The sequence below is a fragment of the Eurosta solidaginis genome, chromosome 4 (genome assembly GCF_040869045.1).
Source record: "Eurosta solidaginis isolate ZX-2024a chromosome 4, ASM4086904v1, whole genome shotgun sequence".
Classification (NCBI taxonomy): domain Eukaryota; kingdom Metazoa; phylum Arthropoda; class Insecta; order Diptera; family Tephritidae; genus Eurosta; species Eurosta solidaginis.
Window position 1 is genome coordinate 25,209,506 of NC_090322.1, and position 22,196 is coordinate 25,231,701.

A 22,196-nucleotide genomic window follows, 5' to 3' on the forward strand; every position below is an offset into this window, starting at 1 on the left:
GAAGGTTGCCGTATGCCAATTCTTATATCGTACGGCCGTGATTACAGCAACAATAAATATGCTAGGTCATAATCCACAGGCGATTAGCGGATAGAGTGTAATAACGATTAACGTTATACGAATAGGAAGAGATAAAAGGGCTTAACATAGGGGCAGAGCATATTAGTATCAAAGTGGTTGTCACCGTATAAGACCGCGCTAAAGTGGTGGGAAGTATTTTAATTGTGTAGTCTGTGACTATGTGACGTGAGTTTTAAATTTTTTTTTGCACACAGTAGTGATTAAAATTATTAAAAATAAATAATAAAAAGTGTTAGCCTGTATAGCCTGCAATAAAAAGGTGGTGATACCGTGGAAGCAGAGGTTTGCTGAAGGAAGGTGAGCAAGGATTTTTCTAGGTGATAGTTACGTGCGAATGTATGTACATATATACGTATATAGGACCATCGGGGTAAATGTATTGATAATGTTATCCGAGCTTTGGTAATAATTCAAAATTTGAAAAAGTTTAAATTTTAATATTCGCGTTTTGGAAAAAAAAGAATTTTGTTTATATCTTTTGATCAGACTGCAATCTAATTGGTAATATTGAGTTTCCTTTTTAAATCATGGTGTTTGACGATATAACCTTTAGTAAATTAAAGTGATTTTTTTGAGTTAAATATAAAATATATGTAATATATGTACATGTGGGCGCACGTATGCACATATCTGTCTGTAGGAATGAAATAAAGTAGTCCGAAAGCGTAATTATAATATTTTGTGTCGTAGGGAGTACAGATATGGGATTCTAACCTAAATACGAATAAATGGAAGTGGGTGATCTTTGATTTCTATATATTGATAGCTACGGCGAAGTGTAAGTCCGAAAATCCCATATTTTTTTTTGTTATTAGATTCTGATAAGAAAAAAAATCGTTATAGTGTGTCCCGGATCTTTTCAGCGCGGGAGGCATAGATGGCACAACTCGCCGTAAGTCTTAATTTCTAAGCTATTGTCGTACATATATGTATATATAACGTTATACCGAGGCGTTAATTTTAAACGGCGGTAAAAAGCATATTTCCAACATTTTTATAAATATATATATTCACACGAAGTACGGAAACGTGATTTTCAATACATATAAAGTCGCCCAGTTACCCGGAAAAAACCCGTTGTGAACACCGTTATTTTTTTTTTAACATCTGCCTTGTTGCGACGTAGCCCGAACATCGCTACCAAACAAACATAGATCTGGTTTTATCCGCCGCCCTCAGGACGTATACCCAAGGGTTACAACTTTAATTAACTTTTTTTTGTAGTGAGGTTTAATTTGTTTCTTTAAGCCGTTATTTTGTTGGTGTAAATTTTTTTTGTGAGATTAACACATGCGCACACGCGAACCAACCTTTAAGTGCATATAATCCAAGTTTAAACATTTAAAGTTTTTTTTGATAGCAAGTAAAAATAATTTTATTTTAGAGCACCCTATTGTACTCCATAGAGGAGAAGCAAAAGCTTCTGACAAAGCTTTATATTCATAGCGCCCAGGTCGTGGGACATACTAAATTTATATTTTCATAACTTGTTGCGTGTGAGCATGATGATAATGCAGTCACAGTAGACTGATTCAATTTTAATTTATTTTTTTTTTTTGTTTAATTGCATATGACTGATTTTTTTGGTATATGGAATTTCATGTCAGGTCAAATTTGTATACATGTTTTGATTCTTTTTTGTGGCTTCTGTACAAAGCGAGTCTGCCCAAAGCAATTATTTGAATGTTCGTATATATTTTTTATGAGATACATATACATATAAATACTTAGATACACACATACATACATTGGTAGGGATATAACTGCCTTATAGAGCTCTAGTAGGTAGGATCCCCTAACCGTATTGAGATTTTTTTTTATGCATTATTGGTTTATACATATAGGCTTGGCGGCAGGGCGGTTTGTCTAATGCCGTTGATATATAAAATCATTCATATGTAAAAGACGTTAGTGTGTAAGATGTTTTATTGTATTAATTTTTATTATTTGAATATATTTTGATATTATTAGTTCCGACATGATGAGATAAATACCTCTTTTTGGGCGGGGTGTGAGGATGGCAGGATGAAGAGGTAAGTGGAAGTGGGTGGAGCATGGCACTAGGGTGACCGCGGAGTAGGTTGCGTGATGCGAGCGGTCCAAGGCAGGGTGGGCTTCTTGGGGTTTGAAGGTGTGTGGGTAAAAACGAACGAAGAGGAAATATGAGTATGTGTCCGTCCGGCTCTTTGGGATAGGGTTAAGAACCACTACCCATTGTTACACTGAGCTAGTCAAGGGTGCCCCAAAGAGCCAAAGTGGGTGTACGTGACATCTGATTCAGTGATATCAGAACGTCTTGCAATTGATTGCATGCACAGAATATAGCAATGAAGAGATTCATTCTTCTTCTGCCAACGTCGTTGACGCAACATTTTGTACACATCTTGTCGGCTGACATTTCTGTCAAATTCATTAATAAGTTGCTCACAAAGCTGTTTATATGTTACAGCAGATATTGTAGAAAGCAATACTCTTGCTGTGCCAGTAAGAGAACGACGTAAACTCAAAAACCGAAAATGGTCATCGGCATTCACCGTGTTCATTATTTCTTCAAAATCGTTTATAAAAAATCTAACAGAATATGTAATATCATCGCCACTGAATTTTGTAATGGCATGTTCGATATCACAAAAACTGTTTTTATTATTAATATATACTTCAGGCACACCTTCGGCTTGTTCTAATTCACGTAAATGTCTTTTTAAAGTAACTATTTCAATTTGTTTTCTTAAATGAGATAATTCTTGATCAACAGGATCAACGATAATGTTAATGGAACTGCCTGCTTTCATGTTATTATTAGAACAATGATTAAATTTTCCCGCGGAACTACCGCCATACACACGACTAGAACTTAATTCGTGCCTCGAAACAGATACCTTAGGGATAGCACCATTAACACAATAAATATTATTGACAGAGACGCCAGGAGCGGAAATATCATTGGCAGAAACACCAATAGCGGAAGTATTATTGGAATATACACCAACAGTAGAAACATCATAAATAGAGTTACCAACGGCAGCTGCATCAACGATAGCGGTACATTCGGCAGTAGTAACAATGGCAGCGGCATCAGCGATAGCGGAACAGTCGGCAGATGTATTAACGGCAGCGGCATCGACGATAGCGGTACATTCAGCAGTAGTAACAATGGCAGCGGCATCAGCGACAGCGGTACACTCGGCAGTAGTACTAACGGCATAAACATCAGCAGTTATAACATTAACGGGAGATACGCCAGCGGCAGGAACTTCATTGGAAACTGAAACACCAACTATCTCAGCGGTCATACGCTTGAGTTGCGATAGCGTAGCAGTGGACGGGAATACGACGCCTGCATCAGTTAAAATTTGTGCGTAATTTTCTTTTAAAGATGACATTAAAGTTGAATCGCCTCCACACCTGATGTTAAAAAGCTTTCTTCTTTGCTTATTTAATATTTGGTTTTTTTATTTAAAAGTTGTTTACTAATTATAAAATATTTTCAATGATTTTTTTTACACATCAAAAAATGAATATTAGAGAAAAGTATATAAAAACATATTTCACATAAATTACAAACATATTTATTTAAAAGTTGATAATGCTCAAGTGCATATTGTGGTTTACAAGTTGGTGAATTTATTAACTTTTTGTATATTTTATTTATTGTTTTGGATACGTTTTGACTAAGAGACTTATTGTTTGTGGAATATGTTTGTAATTTTTTGCATTTTCCTAATTTTTATGAAAATGTCAGCTGTTTAAGGTTATGGCACCATTAATCAATCACAATGGAGATAGTTATGAATATGGGTATGGTTAAGACTATGGCGTTAGGGTTAAGGAAGTCCCTTTAGCAGTTGAGACATATTCCGGCTTGCCCGCTCACACAAAAAACTTCACGAAGCACATTCTCACTCTACAACAAAAATGCTTACTGACATATTTTGTCTCCTATTCATTTGTTAAAATGCAGTTTATAAATGTTAGAAAATTACCAACGTGTGAGAAAAATAATTTATCTTGAAAAGTCTCAAAGCACTCTTGGCCAAAACAAATGTCAAATTCTTCTTATGATTTGCTTGTGGCAAAATTTTGAAGTTGGCTACTTTTGCATTACAAATGGCGCTGGTCATGCGCCTTAGTTCAGTACTGCTTGAGAACTTCGGTTTGGCTGTCATATTTGCTATTTGGCAGTTCTTTATACATACGATTGTTGCTTCCATAAAAAAAATATTATTAAACGAAGCGCTCCGAAACCGGGGTTGGGATCAAATAGAATTTTTAAGCAAAACACCTTTCTGCATTGGCGGTCCTAGGGCAGGATTGAAAAGCATTACCCTTAGTGAGTCTGCCACCGGTTTGGGATCAAAATTTTATCTGCGCAGACCACCTTTCCCGCCGCCTTCAGATTATTGTTACCAAGATCAAGACAAGTCTTTTCACACCTCTTCTAACCCGTTTGGCCGTATAATTGCAGTCGACACGTTTTGTAAATTATTACCTACAAAATCTTCATAAACTGTCTTTCATGCCAACCTAATAAAACCGCACTGCGTTTTTTAGCGCACGCAAACAACCGGCGTTTTTTGCCCGAACCGAAATAAGTATGTGTTGCGATAATGTAAAACATGTATGCAAACGTCAAATCTAAATGTCACGCAGAACAAAAATTGAAAATCGAGTTAGGTTTTTACGCAGCAAATTCAATTTCGGTTGCTCTCATATAAGTTGTATGTGCATGAGACATTTTTGACAAAAAATGACTTGCGTGCGTTTATATTACGTTGGCATGTTTAAGCTTTATTGAAATTTACAGAGTGCTTTTTAGTGCGCCTGCACTGCCCGATAAAGTTTGAGTACCTTTGGGTCGTTCTTGCAGCAGTTTTAAGAGCACTGCATTAGTTGACAGTGCAAATTGTGTGTTGTTGGCGCTTGCAACTTTCCGCCGAGATTTCCTGCAAAATTTGGAAAAATAGCTTAAACAAGGCAAAATAAAAGTTGGCTGCATATATTGAGTGCATTAAGAATGAAGAAGGTATTGATGGTTGCTGAGAAGCCGTCCTTAGCGGCCTCACTAGCACAAATTCTATCGAATGGGCGATGCACGACAAAAAAAAGTAAGCAACGAACCTCCACTTAATAAATAAATTCGGGCAGAGTGATACTGTGCACTTATTTTATGTATAAATTATTTGATTCATCTCAACTTTCTCCTTCCAACAGCATCCAGTTCCTGTTCAACGCATGAATGGGTTGGACCATTCCGAAGCGAGCATAGCGTGCTATTTCGTATGACGTCAGTGTGTGGTCACGTCATGTCATTGGATTTCGTTGGTAAATATAATTCATGGGATCGTGTTGATCCGGTCGAGTTATTTAGCTGTCCCACCGAAAAAAAGGAAGCCAATCCCAAACAACATATGCGCTCATTTCTGTCCAATGAAGCGCGTGGGTGCGAATATTTGGTACTATGGCTGGATTGTGATAAAGAAGGCGAGAATATTTGTTACGAAGTTATGGATGCAGTGTCGCGAGTTATACCAAATGTATATCAACGTAGCGTAACGTATCGTGCACATTTCTCTGCTATTACCGATAAAGATATCAAAGGTGCTATGGAGAATTTGGGTTACCCCAATGAGAATGAATCAAAATCAGTAGATGCACGACAGGAATTGGATTTGCGCATAGGTTGTGCCTTCACGCGCTTTCAAACGAAATTCTTTCAAGGACGTTATGGTGATCTGGATTCATCGCTTATATCATATGGCCCATGTCAAACACCTACACTGGGTTTTTGTGTGAAACGTCACGATGATATACAAACTTTTAAACCAGAGAGTTTTTGGTATTTGCAGCTTTTGGCCGGCCAGCCAGAGGTTACGCTCGAATGGGCGCGTGGGCGTGTATTCAAAAAAGATGTAGCTATTATGTTGATGCAGCGCATCAAAGAACAAAAGGAAGCGCTGTAGGTTTGATTGATTTTATTAGTGCATAGTTTGCAGTCTTAGTTATGGATTTGATACGATATATATTGCATACTTTTAGGGTTGAGAGTGTGAGCTCCAAAGAACAATTCAAAGGACGCCCGCAGGCTTTAAACACCGTCGAATTGATGCGTATATGTAGTTCAGGTTTAGGTATAGGCCCTTTTCAAGCAATGCAAATCGCAGAGCGTTTATATACACAAGGTTATATAAGTTATCCGCGCACTGAAACCAATCAGTATCCAGCAAATTTTGATCTACAGTGAGTAATAAACCACTTTACATATTGAATAGAGCTGTCGTTATTTAATTTATGCTTTTTTCTATTTTCAAATTCCAGCGCTGTGTTACGTGTGCTACAACCCTCGTCCGAATTTGGTGATGAAGCGCGTAGCATAATGTCCGATTTTAATACGCCGCGTAAAGGTAAAGATGCTGGAGACCATCCACCGATTACGCCTATGAAATTAGCAAATCGTAGCGATTTCGATAAAGATACTTGGCGTGTTTACGACTTTATTTGTCGTCATTTTCTTGGTACTGTATCAAAAGATTTGAAATATCGCACTACCACAGCTAAACTGCGCGTCGGTCTAGAGACTTTTATTTGCACGGCAAATGTATTACTTGATCCTGGTTACACAAAGGTAATGACTTGGCAAGCATTTGGACGTGATGAAGCTATACCACCGTTCGTAGAGGGCGAAAAGGTGGCTATAAACGATGTACGCTTGGCTGAATCACAAACTGGTCCACCAGATTATCTCACCGAAGCTGAATTGATTACATTGATGGAACAGCATGGTATTGGTACCGATGCTTCTATACCAGTTCATATTAATAATATTTCACAGCGCAATTATGTGCGCATTGAGACCGGACGTAAGCTGATACCAACAACGCTGGGTATTGTGCTGGTGCATGGCTATCAGAAGGTAATATATTGCCGCATTTACAACTTATGGGAAAGTGAATTCAATCTATAGGCGACTATTTTAATTAACGCTTTGTGTTGTTCAATTTACTTTGGCCATTTCAACAAAACAACAAATGTGTGCAAAAATGCTAGGTTTAAGAACTTTTATATTTTTAAATTAATAAATATGTTCTTTATTTTAGATTGATCCCGAGCTCGTTCTGCCGACCATGCGTGCCGAAGTAGAACGGATGTTGAATCTCATAGCCAAAGGTTCCGCAGATTTTCATGCGGTTCTACGTCATGCCATTGAAATTTTTCGACTTAAATTTTTATATTTTGTTAAAAATATTTCCAATATGGATAGTCTCTTCGAGGTTTCCTTCTCGCCATTGGCAGAGTCAGGCAAAGCACACTCACGTTGTGGTAAATGTAGACGTTATATGAAATATATACAGGTAAGACCTTTTGTTAAATTTTAGCATTTGGGAAAAAGAAGAATAATGTAAATTCTCGTATACCCACAGTCGAAACCAGCACGCTTACATTGTTCACACTGCGATGAGACTTATTCACTACCGAATGGCGGCAATGTGAAAGTCTATCGTGAATTCAAATGCCCGTTAGATGACTTCGAGCTGTTAGCATTTACAACAGGTGCAAAAGGTCGGTCATATCCCTTCTGTCCATACTGTTACAATCATCCACCATTCAGGGATATGCCAAAAAATGCTGGCTGCAATTCATGTACCCATCCCACCTGCCCGCATTCGCTTAATACGCTAGGTATTTCCAGTTGCGTGGAATGTGAACATGGCATACTCGTATTAGATTGCACTTTGGCACCCAGTTGGAAAATTGGCTGCAATCGTTGCGATGTCATTATTAATTGTTTCAAAGGTGCCACAAAAGTGATAGTGGAAGGTAAGTTTTAAACTAAATTATAATTTGCATATTAATTCAAAAAAATTCTCCCTACTAGAACAAAAATGCACCGAATGTGGCGCTCAATTAGTCAATGTCGTCTACAAGTCGGATAAAACAAAATTCAAAGATGCTACCGAAGAAAAAAGTGGTTGCGTTTTTTGTTCCAATGATTTTGCACATTTGGTAGAGAAGCATCGTGCAGTTGCATCACGTCCAGTTAATATGCGTGGCGGTGGTCGTGGTGGAGGTGGGGGACGTGGTGGAGCGAAAGGTGGTCGGGGTGGCGCAGGTGGGGGACGTGGTGGCGCGCGTGGTCCTCGACCACCAAAGGATAAAATGGCACAATTGGCAGCATATTTCGTTTAACTATTAGATGCAGAAATAGTAATAGCAGCTATAGAGAATTATGAAGAGGTCGCATTTCCAATCCGTACATATTTGTTTCAAATTCAATGGCAAAGACAAAAAATTAAATATGCCTTAAAATAAAAATAATAGTTAATGCATTGTACAGCTCGCCATGATTTTTTATACATAAATATGTATATGAAAACCATGTAAAACTTTGTACCCATATAGTACAACAAGTTCATAGTATACGTATGTAGTGTGTTTGTATATACTAAATATAATTGCATTTATTAAGCATATACCAAACATAATCATAGATAAATATGTTTATCGTAATGATTTTTTGTTAGATTATGGACATATGCATAAAAAAAGCGTACAAATGCATTAAGGAATACATAGCAATGAATTGTGAATGATACTTAAACAACAAAATATAGAGAATTGCCAAACAATGAAAGGTGTCACAAAGATTAGTTGCATTTTTGATTTTTTTCAAGATTTAAACCTTACGTAATTTTCAGATTTAATTTGTGTAATTTATTATTTCACTAGACGTAATAAAAACATCAATACACATACGTACGTTTTTCTTTCTCCAACCCAATTGTCAACCTCACCTATCCGCGGCGAATCCTGTTTCATTAACAGACGAGTCTCTGGCGACCCCGAGCTCCTCATGGAACTAGGGGGTGGGGAGGGAGGGTTGGCCTTGAAGGTTTAATGTGGTCATATAAATCGTTCCCAAGATGGTCGGGGTAGTAACTTAATGGTGCTTTGTTGCCGGAACGTACCGGATCTATATCCGGCGAAGGACCATCAACATCGATAACACTCCCCAAAGCCTTCTGGGACTGTCTATCGTTAATACAACAACAACAACTATAAAACCCGTAATATTGCAAATATAAAATTGTAAAATCTGAAGAAAATGAACTAAAATTAATTAACGTGTTTTTGTGTGTAATTTTATAATATAAGAGGTATAGGGATTGATAAGCGCAATACAAAGCCCACTCAGCATTTAGGTGATTAAATTTTGAATTTCCCTACATATCAGTACAATTAGATTACTCTTTCTGACTAAATAATGATTTATCATACAAGTGAACAAAAGAAATAATCAAATATGAATACTTTTGATGATCAAAACCGAATATCGTTTTTCAATCACATTTAGGAATCATATTTGAATCAAATGTGTTTAGTTTAGGTGATTAAAATTTTTTAATAATTTTTCAATCAGCATTCTGAATCATTTCCGACTATCTTTGTTGACTGAACAATAAATTTTATACTTGTTAAAATTTACTTTTCATTGAAAATCTTACCCAGCCAGCATATTTTGAAAATTTTGATCAAAAAATATTTAAATATCATACACCAAAATGATTAAAAACGTTCAAATTTAAAACATTTTCTGTTCGAAAATTAACGTATCGTCGGGAGAAAAATGTACCATAAATGTGATTATTCTTGAATAATCATTTATGTGGGGTTCAAAAGGTATTAATTAACACGCTCTTTTCTTTAAAATTACGTCAAATTGTTTGTATTTCATTTATTTCCGTTTTACAATTAACATTTCAAGTTCGTATTATTTTGCGTTGTACGCTACTATTATAGGTTACATAGACACGTTTAGTTCACATTTACACATGTTTTAGTTCAAATTTATTTATTTAGTTAAACATTTTTACTTTGCACTTATGCTTCGGCATATACAAAAAAGAAGTTATTTTTACTTGCCGTGGCGCGTCCGATTCACTACTCAACTTCATATGAACTGTCCTCAAGCGCAAACTATGACTTTGAAATTTGTCTATTCGCTATTTTAAAAGTTCCGTTATCCCTTTGTTGCTTGTTTGCATTTTATCTTATTTATTCATGTTTCTGCGTTAGTCCGTTGTCCGCCTGCAGTCGCTTTATGACATACAGTGTTGTAAAATGTCTTAATTACTTTAAGGCTCCCACATCCGGCCATCCTGAGTTTAGTTCGCCTCGAACGATGGGTCGAATGCCTTCATGTACTCCGCTACCGTTGTACTACGTCTTGGACCCTCGTGGTCTCCTACCTTCTCCACTTCGTATCTACCGTGATTCAATTTCTTGGTAACTCTATATGGTCCTAAGTACTTTGGTTTCAGTTTTAACCCTGTGCCGAACTGGGTACGCTTGATGGCTACCAGTTGGCCTAGTTTATACTCTATTTCCCGTTTTCGTTTAGCGTTAAAATTTCTCTTGTTTTCTTCTTGAATCTTCTCTATGTTCTCTTTTGCCGTCTGTCGGACTTCATAACGTTCACTATCTATCTCTTCGACTCTAAGTTCTTCTAACATTTCCCTAAGTTCTGGTACATCCGCAACCCTCATTTCTAACCCCGTTAGGATTCTAAAGGGTGAGAATTTTGTGGTTCTGGGAGGAGTATTATTTATAGCGCGTTGTACTCTATCTACATGTTTGTACCAGGACTTTGGATCGTCGACGCAGAGTTTAGTTAGCATTGGCAAAATAACTCTATGAATCCTCTCGACTTGACCGTTACCTCTAGGGACACCTGTGGCTATGTTTAAAAGTTGTATATCTTCGCTTACGCAATATTCCCTGAAGGAATTTGACGTAAACGCGGTACCCCTGTCAGAAATAATACGTTTCGGATTGCCGAAAACTGACGACTGCCCTTTTAGTATGTTGATCACCGATTCTGCGCCCGTGTTCTTCGTCGGATAAAGCCATGTGAACTTTGAGAACGCGTCGATTACAACAAATAGGTAATTGTATTGCTTGTTTGTCGTTTCCATTGGCCCTAAGTGGTCTACATGATAAGTACCCAATGGTTGGTCCTCCTTATTGATCGGGGTCAGAAATCCCTCTTTTTTCCCCGCCTTCGCTTCCGAGACAATACATTCCATGCACGATCTAACAAACTTTGCTACCTTCTTTGACAACTGTGGCATGTAATACTTTTTCTCGATTGCTTCTTGAGTTTTTTTGTTAGAAAAATGTCCCTGGTTATGCGCGGTTCGTATAATTTCGTCCTCCATCTGAGATGGGATAACCACTAACGTCTTAACTGGATCTTTGAATAAAATGTCATTGTATAGGTAATAATCTTCGTAAGGACCTGTTTCTAGTACTTTCCTAACTGCCTTAATCCAATCATCGTCCATCTGAGCTAACTTCAAGCGATGACTTAATGTATCCTCCAATAGCAAGCACGACATTCTACTGAGCGCGTCTACATGTCTCATTTTTGTTCCGCTACGGTGTTCGATTGTGTAATCAAAATCCTGCAAATACAAAGCCCAGCGTGAAACTCTTAACGGTACATCACGCTTTTTTAACATCATCGTGAATGCATTGCAGTCGGTTACGATTTTAAATTTGATGCCTATCAGGTAAACCCTCCATTTTTTTAGTGCCTCAATTATTGCTAAAACTTCCAACTCATACGAGTGGAGTGTTTCCTCAAATGGTTTAGTTTTCCTGCTCATATATTGCACAGGATGAAATTCTCTATCGTCGACGTCTCTTTGCAATAAAACCGCGCCATAGCCGTACATACTTGCATCTGTGTGGACCTCAGTGACTGCTTTAGGGTTATATAAAGCTAAAACCGGGGCCGTAACCAAAGCTACTTTAAGTTGCTGGAATGCGGCTAGCTCCTCGTCTCCCATCTGAAACCTATTGTCTTGGCGGAGAAGCTCAGATAGCGGCTTTGCTATAATCGCGTAACCTTCAATAAACCTTCTGAAATACGACGTTAACCCTAAAAAGCGCTGAAGACTTTTCTTTGAAGTTGGTACCGGAAAACCCTCTACTGCCTTTGCCTTTGCTAAACATGGCTTAATTGTGCTATTTTCTATCACATAACCTAAGAATTCAACTTTTTTCTTCAAGAACTGACATTTTTCCCATTTTATCTTCAAACCACTTGCGGATGCAACTTCCAGAACGAGTTCCAAGCTCTTCATGCCTTCCATTTCGTCTTTCGCCGGAATAATCAAGTCATCCATGTATACGACTACCACGCCTGATTGTATTAGAGGGCGTAATACTGCCGTTATGTACCGTGAAAAGACTGCGGGTGAGTTGGAAATTCCGAATGGGACATAGAGGAACTCGTACTGACCACTATGGGTCACGAACGACGTATATTTTCTGGAATCTTTCTCTATAGGCACGTGGAAGAACCCATTTGACAGGTCGAGCGTCGTGAAGACTTTGGCGCCTTGAAGTCGTTCTAAAACGTCGTCAATTAACGGCATAGGGAAATTGTCTCTATAGATTTTTTCGTTTAACTGGCGGTAATCGCAACAAAGTCTTTTACTTCCGTCTTTTTTCGATACCAAAACCACAGGTGACGCATATTCCGAAGAGCTGGATTGGATGATGCCTTCTTCCAGCCACTTCGCAATTTCGGCGTCTACCCAACACCTATCTTCATATGAAAGTCTCCGTGGCCTTTGATATACTGGCTTTTCATCGGTTAAAATGATCTTCATTTCTACTGGAGACATTTTACTTCTCACGGGTACATAACTTTTAACTAAAGACCTAATTTTTGCCTCTTGGAGTGCATCTAAGTGCGCCAGATCTAACTCTTTCTCTCTTTCTTGGCTTTCCGCCGTGCATATATTTCCAAATTCATTAAAAAGTTCGAACGTCTCTTCTTTTCTACCAACAACTGACTTAGTGTCCGTAGCTAATTTGCTATCAACGGCTGACTGTCCACCAGCAACTGCACTACTTCTTTCTATTGTTATTGGCTCACAACTCGCGGACACAGTTCCCCGTTTTCTAAATTGCACTTCATCATTCTTTATTACTATGTCCACCCATTTCAAAACGTCATTGCCAATAATAACACCGAATCTGGAATCTCTCTCGCGAACAACATGAAAGTTAATAACAACTGCGGAGTCATCAAACTCTACTTCGGTCTTAAACCCACCTAAAGTTATCAAGGCACTATCGGCTATACCGAATAGTTGATGCTTTTCGTTGGTTAACTCGAATTCGCCTAATGATACCAACACGTCATATCTAATCAAGCATAAATCACATCCTGTATCTATGAGTGCTGAATGTACGAAGCTCCGAATTTTAATGTCTTTAAAAATAAGTCCGCCCCGTGATACGGTTCTGCTTTTTGTACTCATCATGGTTGCATTAAGCGATTCTGCCTTCAACTCCTTTTTGGGGTTTTTACAATTCGACGCTATATGACCCAGTTGACCGCATTTAAAACAAGTGACTGTAGCCTGGGGACAATTACGCAAAATGTGGTTTGTTTCACCGCACCGAAAACAGCGTTTATCTTGTTGGTGTTGCGCTTGTTTTGGTAACTTCCCAGATTGTTCGCTTGATTTAACTGCAGCTGCTCGGCTACCTCCCCGGATTTTCTCGTAAACTCTTATTTGTTCTTTTAACTCGTTTATGTTTCTTGCCAGGTAGAGATTTGCCTTGTTGGACCTCGTATCTGGCAAGCCATCTATAAAATATTCGATTATGCTAACATCATCTAAATCAATCATTTTCCCTATTTCCATGAGGTTGTACAAGTACTCTTTGTAATCTTCGTTATACTGTTTTCGCCTATTGCGCAACATACGATGCACTTCATTCGCAGATACTGCTGAACCAAATTCTTCTTTTAACGATTTTTTCAAAGAGTCCCAGTCTTTTATACCTTTTTGGCACTGAACAAACATCTTAGCACCACCTTTTAGCAATTGCTTTGCATAAATAAATTTTTGCAATTCATTCCACTGCACTGCTGCAGCATTCTCCTCAAAAATTTCTAACCACTTTTCTATTGATGCTTGGCCTGAACCTGAAAAACAAGACAAAGAATCTTCGATGTCACGAAGTGTGAAGGGTGTTCTAGTTGTTTCACGCACCCCAACGGCAACGGAGTGTACAGAGGAAGCATTCTCGAAGACTTCGTCTTCGTCATCGCTAAGCTCAATTCCATAATGCTCCATAAGTCTGTCTTGAAGGACTACCTTACGACCACTTGTGGAAAGCCCTAGTTCAGTGAGTTTGCTTTTCAAATTACTTACGGTCAACCCTAATATTTCATCTCTATCCATTGTGCCACGGTAAGCTTTATAACTTTTTTTTGGTATCTACCTTGTTATAATGTATTGAAATGGATATTCTTATTTTTTGCAAAAATTAGTACTAATAGCAATTCTACAATACAATCGAGTTAGTATATAAACTTATACTTATCGTTAGTTTGTCTCGACAGTGTTCAGCTTTCTCATTTGTAAGTGCGGCATCGGCTCGTATCAACAACTGCAACTTAGTAGGTGTAAAGTTTCTTCCATCAACTGCAACATAGGTTCGCCAAATATTATCAATCATCGGAATCGTAGATTTACTGCTGGGCTACTTCGACTTATTCGCCCATGTCAGTACAGTAACACATCAACGGTTGGGCTTTTACTTAGTCGCCCACAACAACAACATTTAAGTTTTACTGCTTGGCTACTCGACTTGTTCACCAACAACAGTACAGTAACACATCAACGGTGGGGCTTTTACTTAGTCGCCCACAACAACAACATTTAAGTTTTACTGCTTGGCTACTCAACTTGTTCGCCAGCACAGTATAGCAACACTTCAAGGTTCGTGTTCCGTTGTTCATTAAACGGACGCCGCAAAGCGACAAAATTTATTATTTCTTTTTCACGCAAAATATGAGCGATGAGCATAACGGTTTTCAACGATAGGGTTTTGCATATAGGCACCCCAATGTATAACTGTTCTATCGTATGACTTCAATTAAACCCGATATGAATTTTTGGTACAGTTTTATGCAGATATTGCTGCATTTCTAGCACTGAATTTTTCACAACGATCTGTGACAAGCTTTTTTTTTGTATGTACGTGTGTGGCTTAACGGCTTTAGCACAAATAATCGGACGGCGCATGAAATAAGTTTTTATTAAAAAAAATTTCCGCACTTCTGACACCATTTGTGGGGTTCAAAAGGTATTAACACGCTCTTTTCTTTAAAATTACGTCAAATTGTTTGTATTTCATTTATTTCCGTTTTACAATTAACATTTCAAGTTCGTATTATTTTGCGTTGTACGCTACTATTATAGGTTACATAGACACGTTTAGTTCACATTTACACATGTTTTAGTTCAAATTTATTTATTTAGTTAAACATTTTTACTTTGCACTTATGCTTCGGCATATACAAAAAAGAAGTTATTTTTACTTGCCGTGGCGCGTCCGATTCACTACTCAACTTCATATGAACTGTCCTCAAGCGCAAACTATGACTTTGAAATTTGTCTATTCGCTATTTTAAAAGTTCCGTTATCCCTTTGTTGCTTGTTTGCATTTTATCTTATTTATTCATGTTTCTGCGTTAGTCCGTTGTCCGCCTGCAGTCGCTTTATGACATACAGTGTTGTAAAATGTCTTAATTACTTTAAGGCTCCCACATTTATGATTCATATTTCGAAACGCTTTTTGTTTATATCTAATATCATTGTAAAATTGGGCTGTAATTGTTTTAGAGTAATATTTGAATGCTTTTTACAGTCATTTTCTGATCATATTCGTGAACATATTTCAATCATTTTGGTTGAAATTTTTGTATCATTTTTGAATGCGATTATGATGCATTTATTCTTCATATCTCATTCAAAATAAGATACTACATGCTAATCTTATTTCATCAGGGGGAGAAAGCATGCGGAAGTGAGCTATTTGAACCACAGGTCACTCGCAAACAAACTTGACCGATATACACCTGCGACTACAACATCCAACATCAGTTATGATCGTCAATATCTTATAAAACGATAAGGTGTGGGATGTTGAAGCCGTATTCAGGTATGTCAAGAGAGTTTCACTTACCTGGGGTTCAAATAGCTCACAAACTTTGTATTGTCCAACCATTATGTATTTTTTTGGAAGCCGAAGGTGGAGAAATGATTGGGGACATCTTCGGTTACGACCAGCATTTACAATATATTTTGTATAAATAAAAAAAATTTATATATTTTTTCTAACTTCATGATTGAAAAAATGTGTGCACGTGAAAAAATAAGATTTTCAATGAAAAGTAAAATTTTAACAAGTATAAAATTTATTGTTCAGTCAACAAAGATAGTCGGAAATGATTCAGAATGTTGATTGAAAAATTATTAAAAAATTTTGATCACCTAAACTAAACACATTTGATTCAAATATGATTCCTAAATGTGATTGAAAAACGATATTCGGTTTTGATCATCAAAAGTATTCATATTTGATTATTTCTTTTGTTCACTTGTATGATAAATCATTATTTAGTCAGAAAGAGTAATCTAATTGTACTGATATGTAGGGAAATTCAAAAGTGAATCACCTAAATGCTGAGTGGGTATTTTTTCACGTGCACACATCTTTTCAATCATGAAGTTAGAAAAAATATATAAATTTTTTTTATTTATACAAAATATATTGTAAATGCTGGTCGTAACCGAAGATGTCCCCAATCATTTCTCCACCTTCGGCTTCCAAAAAAATACATAATGGTTGGACAATACAAAGTTTGTGAGCTATTTGAACCCCAGGTAAGTGAAACTCTCTTGACATACCTGAATACGGCTTCAACATCCCACACCTTATCGTTTTATAAGATATTGACGATCATAACTGATGTTGGATGTTGTAGTCGCAGGTGTATATCGGTCAAGTTTGTTTGCGAGTGACCTGTGGTTCAAATAGCTCACTTCCGCATGCTTTCTCCCCCTGATGAAATAATATTAGCATGTAGTATCTTATTTTGAATGAGATATGAAGAATAAATGCATCATAATCGCATTCAAAAATGATACAAAAATTTCAACCAAAATGATTGAAATATGTTCACGAATATGATCAGAAAATGACTGTAAATAGCATTCAAATATTACTCTAAAACAATTAAAGCCCAATTTTACAATGATATTAGATATGAACAAAAAGCGTTTCGAAATATGAATCATAAATGATTATTCAGGAATAATCACATTTATGGTACATTTTTCTCCCGACGATACGTTAATTTTCGAACAGAAAATGTTTTAAATTTGAACGTTTTTAATCATTATGGTGTATGATATTTAAATATTTTTTGATCAAAATTTTCAAAAAATGCTGGCTGGGAAGCTTTATAACTTCAGCAACCCAACTGTCAATCTCACCTACGCGGATTTCCCCTGTTACGAATATGAATGAATCATACAAATATTTGGCAGGCTTTTGCTTATTACTGGAGCGTACCGGATCTATATCCGGCAAAGGACCATCAACATCGATAACACTCCCCAAAACCTTCGATGAGTGTCCTCATCGTTAATACAACAACAACAATATAAGAGGTATATTCATCGTCAAAATAAATGTGGGCTGTTGTTCGTGACAGATAGTTCGAAAACAAATTAGGCCAAAAAGCTTAAATGTTATTAATTAATTATACCTTTCATGAAAATGAAATGGAATAGACCCACCATTAAGTATACCGAAATAATCAGGTTGAAGAGCTGAGTTGATTTAGCCATGTCCGTCTGTCCGTCTGTCTGTTTGTATGCAAACTAGTCCCTCAATTTTTGAGATATCTTGATAAAATTTGGTGAGCGGGTGTATTTGGGTGTCCGATTAGACATTTGTCGGAACCGACCGGATCGGACCACTATAGCATATATCCTCCATACAACCGATTTTTCAGAAAAAGAGGATTTTTGTAATATCTTACCCAATTTAACAGATTGAAGCTTCAAACTTCACCATATACTTTCGTATATTGCACATATTGTTGCCTGAGAAAATTTATGAGATCGGTCGTATATATAGTATATATCCCCCACAACCGATTGTTCAGATAAGGAACTTTTCGTAATTACTGTCCTATTTTAAGAGCAAGAGGCTTCAAATTTCAACGAATGCTTACATATATAGCATATATTGTTGTCTGAAAAAATCATAAAGATCGGTGGTATATATAGTATATATATGGTGGTATATATAGTATATATATATAGTATATATATATATATTTTCGCAAATTTTAGCCCCATTTTAACAGCTAGAAGCTTCAAATTTCACCGAATACTTACGTATATAGCATATATTGTTGTCTGAAAAAATCATAGAGATCGGTTGTATATATAGTATATATCTCATACAACCGATTGTTCAGATAAGAAACTTTTCGCAATTTCTACCCCATTTTAACAGCTAAAAGCTTCAAATTTCACCGATTGCTTACGTATATAGCATATATTGTTGTCTGAAAAAATCATAGAGATCGGTTGTATGTATAGTATATATCTCATACAACCGATTGTTCAGATAAGAAACTTTTCGCAATTTCTACCCCATTTTAACAGCTATAAGCTTCAAATTCCACTGATTGCTTACGTATATAGTATATATTGTTGTCTGAAAAAATCATAGACATCGGTTGTATATATAGTATATATCTCATACAACCGATTGTTCAGATAAGAAACTTTTCGCAATTTCTACCCCATTTTAACAGCTATAAGCTTCAAATTTCACCGATTGCTTACGTATATAGTATGTATTGTTTTGTCAAAAAATCATAGAGATCGGTGATATATATAATATATATATGATGGTATATATAGTATATATATATAGTATATATATATTTTTTTACGATTTTGGCCCCATTTTAACAGCTAGAAGCTTCAAATTTCACCAAATGCTTACGTGTATAGCATATATTGATGTCTGAAAAAATCATTGAGATCGGTGGTATACATAGTATATATCTCATACAACCGATTGTTCAGATAAGAAACTTTGCGCAATTTCTGCCCCGTTTTAACAGGTAGAAGCTTCAAATTTCACAAAATGCTTACGTATATAGCATATATTATTGTCTGAAAAAATCATAGAGATCGGTGGTATATATATTATATACTTCATATAAACTGTCATTTTGACCCCTTTTTTACGGCTAGAAGCTTCAAAATTCATCAAATTTCATCAAATAGTTACGTTTACGTCATATATTTTTGAAATACGTGATTCGTAGTCATATTTTTTACATGCAGACCACAAAAAACGTGAAGCTTTGCATCCTCACACAGATTACCTACCTATTTTTTATTTTATATTTATCTTAAAAATCGTTTAGATATGTTCAAATTTCACCAAATGCTTACGTGTATAGCATATATTGTTGTCTGAGAAAATCATAGATACCGGTGGTATATATAGTATATATGGGAACCGATTGTTCAGATAAGAAACTTTGCGCAATTTCTTCCCCATTTTAACAGCTAGAAGCTTCAAATTTCACCAAATGCTTACGTGTATAGCATATATTGTTGTCTGAAAAAATCGTTGAGATCGGTGGTATATATAATATATATCTCATACAACCGATTGTTCAGTTAAGAAACTTTGCGCAATTTCTGCCCCTTTTTAACAGCTAGACGCTTCAAATTTCACCATATGCTTACGTATATAGCATATATTGTTGTCTGAAAAAATCATAGAGATCGGTGGTATATATATTATATACCCCATATAAACTCTACTTTTTGCCCCCTTTTTACGACTAGAAGCTTCAAAATTCATCAAATTTCATCAAATAGTTACGTTTACGTCATATATTGTTGAAATACGTGATTCGTAGTCATAGTTTTTACACGCAGACCACAAAAAACCTGAAACTTGGCATCCTCACACAAATTACCTACCTGTTTTTTATTTTATATTTATCTTAAAAATCGTTAAGGTATGTAGATCGTTTCACTATATATTTCTTATCTTATACATCCGATTATTCGGAGATTACGAACGGGATAAGATTATTGTTCAGCCCCATTCATGAAAGGTATGAAGTCTTCGGCACAGCCGAAGACAGTCCCGTTCTTACTTGTTTAAAATTGGTATCACTTTAGAGAAAAAAAAATGGATACGGTTTCCTCGTACCAACCGTGGAATGATCCAGCTAATAACTTTAGCACTTACTTTATGTTAACTATGAATTAAAAAATATACAACGAACTATCTTACATAGGAGACAACAACAAGTCGGTAATTTTATTTTGCCTTTGAAAATTAAAACAAATTTGCAAAAATTAATTTGCTTTTACATTATTGTGGCCTTTTTAATTAACCACAACAATCAACTCACTCTAAAACTCATAATTTATAATTGACAAGTGCTGAACCCTCAAAATTGTGAACTTTTCTAAAAGTTGATTTGATACATATACAAACATATTGTATTGTATTTGTATTTGTATTTATTAGTATGCAATAAATAATTCACCTTGCTGACGTGTGTTCCAATGGCCGTAAATGCTTCAGTGTAGCAGCCGCAAAACTTTCCAGTGGCAGCTGACTTATTAATAAATTGTTTACTAACAACAACAATATGTGTATGCTGTATTTATGTGGGTTCGTGGGTGGGAATTTTGAAGATATGACCTTTTAGACAATGCATACCAATGTCAGACACACTGTAACCATTTCATTTGAATTTTCAGTCAAAATATGTATACAGTGTTGGATGAAACAATGAATACGAACGATGTACAGACTTCCACAAGTATATTGCAATCATAATGGTTAAATTTGAATAATTTGCGAAAATAATGATTGTTGTTGTAGCAGTACTTCATCCCATCCAATAAGTGCGACCGCTCAGAAATTGTCATCAATATTCCCTTAACGGGAGTCCAAGGGAACTTGCAGTTTCAACAAGGGTGGACCGGACAGAGAGGAGTGTTGGAGGTGTTGGTTCCACTTTGCAATTGAAAAGACGGCATGTGGCCACACGTTGCAAGCAGGACACACTTAATATACATATGTTGGGTAGTTGATTCTGGATAGGTAAGAGTTTAGCCTGTTACAGTATCCAGATCGAGTTGAGCTAGAGTGATCCGACTATCCCTGGGGAGATTGCTTTTCTCTTCTACGAGTACAGGGTATTTAACTTCAAGATCGGGGTTCGCCGGTCAATTCCTGGCATAGAGGTTCGAAGCTTTTTTGTGGATATCACTGAGGACTTTTTTGTTCTCTTCTACATACAGGGCCTCTTCAATCAGATGTCTGTTGGGATGTCCAGGTTTCTGGGTATTCAAGAGAAACTGCATTTTCAGCATTTCATTTCTTTCCCTAATTGGGAGTACTCTCGCCTTACTGTGTAGATGAGGACATAAGAAGACTGTCCGTAGCAGTTCTGAGTGCTGCCGGCAAGAGGTTGATGATTTTATTATGGACCTTGGATTTTAGGTACAATTCCTGATCAAACACCACAATCACTATTTTTAGGTGTAAGACAGTCGGTAGCGTAATGTCACAACGTAATGGCTTGTAACCCCATTTAAACCATCGATCCAAGCTGGTATCTTTAGAGCATGTCAATGTTTCTCTCTGCCAAAGTGAAATAAGTATGGCCAAGTCGATAAGAGTTTTAATTTCATTTCAAACTAAACTCCCACAATGGCGTTTACCACCCAGCGGATTAGGGGGCTTAGACTATACCTGCGGTAGATATGCCTGTCGTAAGAGGCGACTAAAATACCAAATTGATTAATGGGGTTGTGTAGCGCAACCCTCTCAAGGGGTTGCCACCGCAATATTAGCTTCTCACCCAACGCAATTGACAACCTCACCTACCCGTGGCGAATCCGGTTTCTTTCACAGCCGAGGCTCTGGCGACCCCGAACTCCTGATGGATCTAGGGGGGGGGGGGGTATATGGCCTAGAAATTTTCATGTGGTCATACCAAATCGTTCCCGAGATGGTCGGGTTAGTACCTTTATGGTGCTTATTACCGAAACGTACCGGATTTGCCTCCGACAAAGGACCATCAACATCCATAACTCTCCCCAAGGCCTTCGGTGAGTGTCCTTATCACTACAATAACAACAACAACAATGGCGTTTATCGCCCTTTGGAAAAGCAGA

The 22,196-nt window shown here is 36.9% G+C and overlaps 2 protein-coding genes across 3 annotated transcripts in view; one reads left to right on the forward strand and one right to left on the reverse strand.

Annotated features, from left to right (window-relative positions):
- Positions 1-22,196, reverse strand: part of Mybbp1A (MYB binding protein 1a) — a 168,411-nt gene that overhangs the window by 38,613 nt on the left and 107,602 nt on the right. The gene's annotated exons all lie outside the window — the stretch shown is intronic.
- On the forward strand, positions 188-8,829 carry Top3beta (topoisomerase 3-beta). 2 transcript variants are annotated; one of them, XM_067780764.1, is made up of 7 exons: positions 188-378; positions 5,293-6,037; positions 6,118-6,318; positions 6,397-6,991; positions 7,176-7,430; positions 7,500-7,896; positions 7,955-8,829. In XM_067780764.1, exons 2-7 carry the CDS (start codon positions 5,361-5,363, stop codon positions 8,263-8,265), a joined length of 2,436 nt encoding a protein of 811 aa, XP_067636865.1. In that variant the 5' UTR covers positions 188-378; positions 5,293-5,360; the 3' UTR covers positions 8,266-8,829. The 2 variants fall into 2 exon arrangements, with proteins under 2 accessions (XP_067636865.1, XP_067636864.1); XM_067780763.1 differs by lacking the exon at positions 188-378 and adding an exon at positions 3,677-5,186.

Coding starts and splice junctions, on each gene's coding strand:
- Top3beta (XM_067780763.1), top strand. CDS start 5,096: ATGAAGAAGGTATTGATGGTTGCTGAGAAGCCGTCCTTAGCGGCCTCA. Junction 6,319..6,396: donor CCAGCAAATTTTGATCTACA/GTGAGTAATAAA, acceptor TTCAAATTCCAG/CGCTGTGTTACGTGTGCTAC. Junction 7,431..7,499: donor GTTATATGAAATATATACAG/GTAAGACCTTTT, acceptor GTATACCCACAG/TCGAAACCAGCACGCTTACA.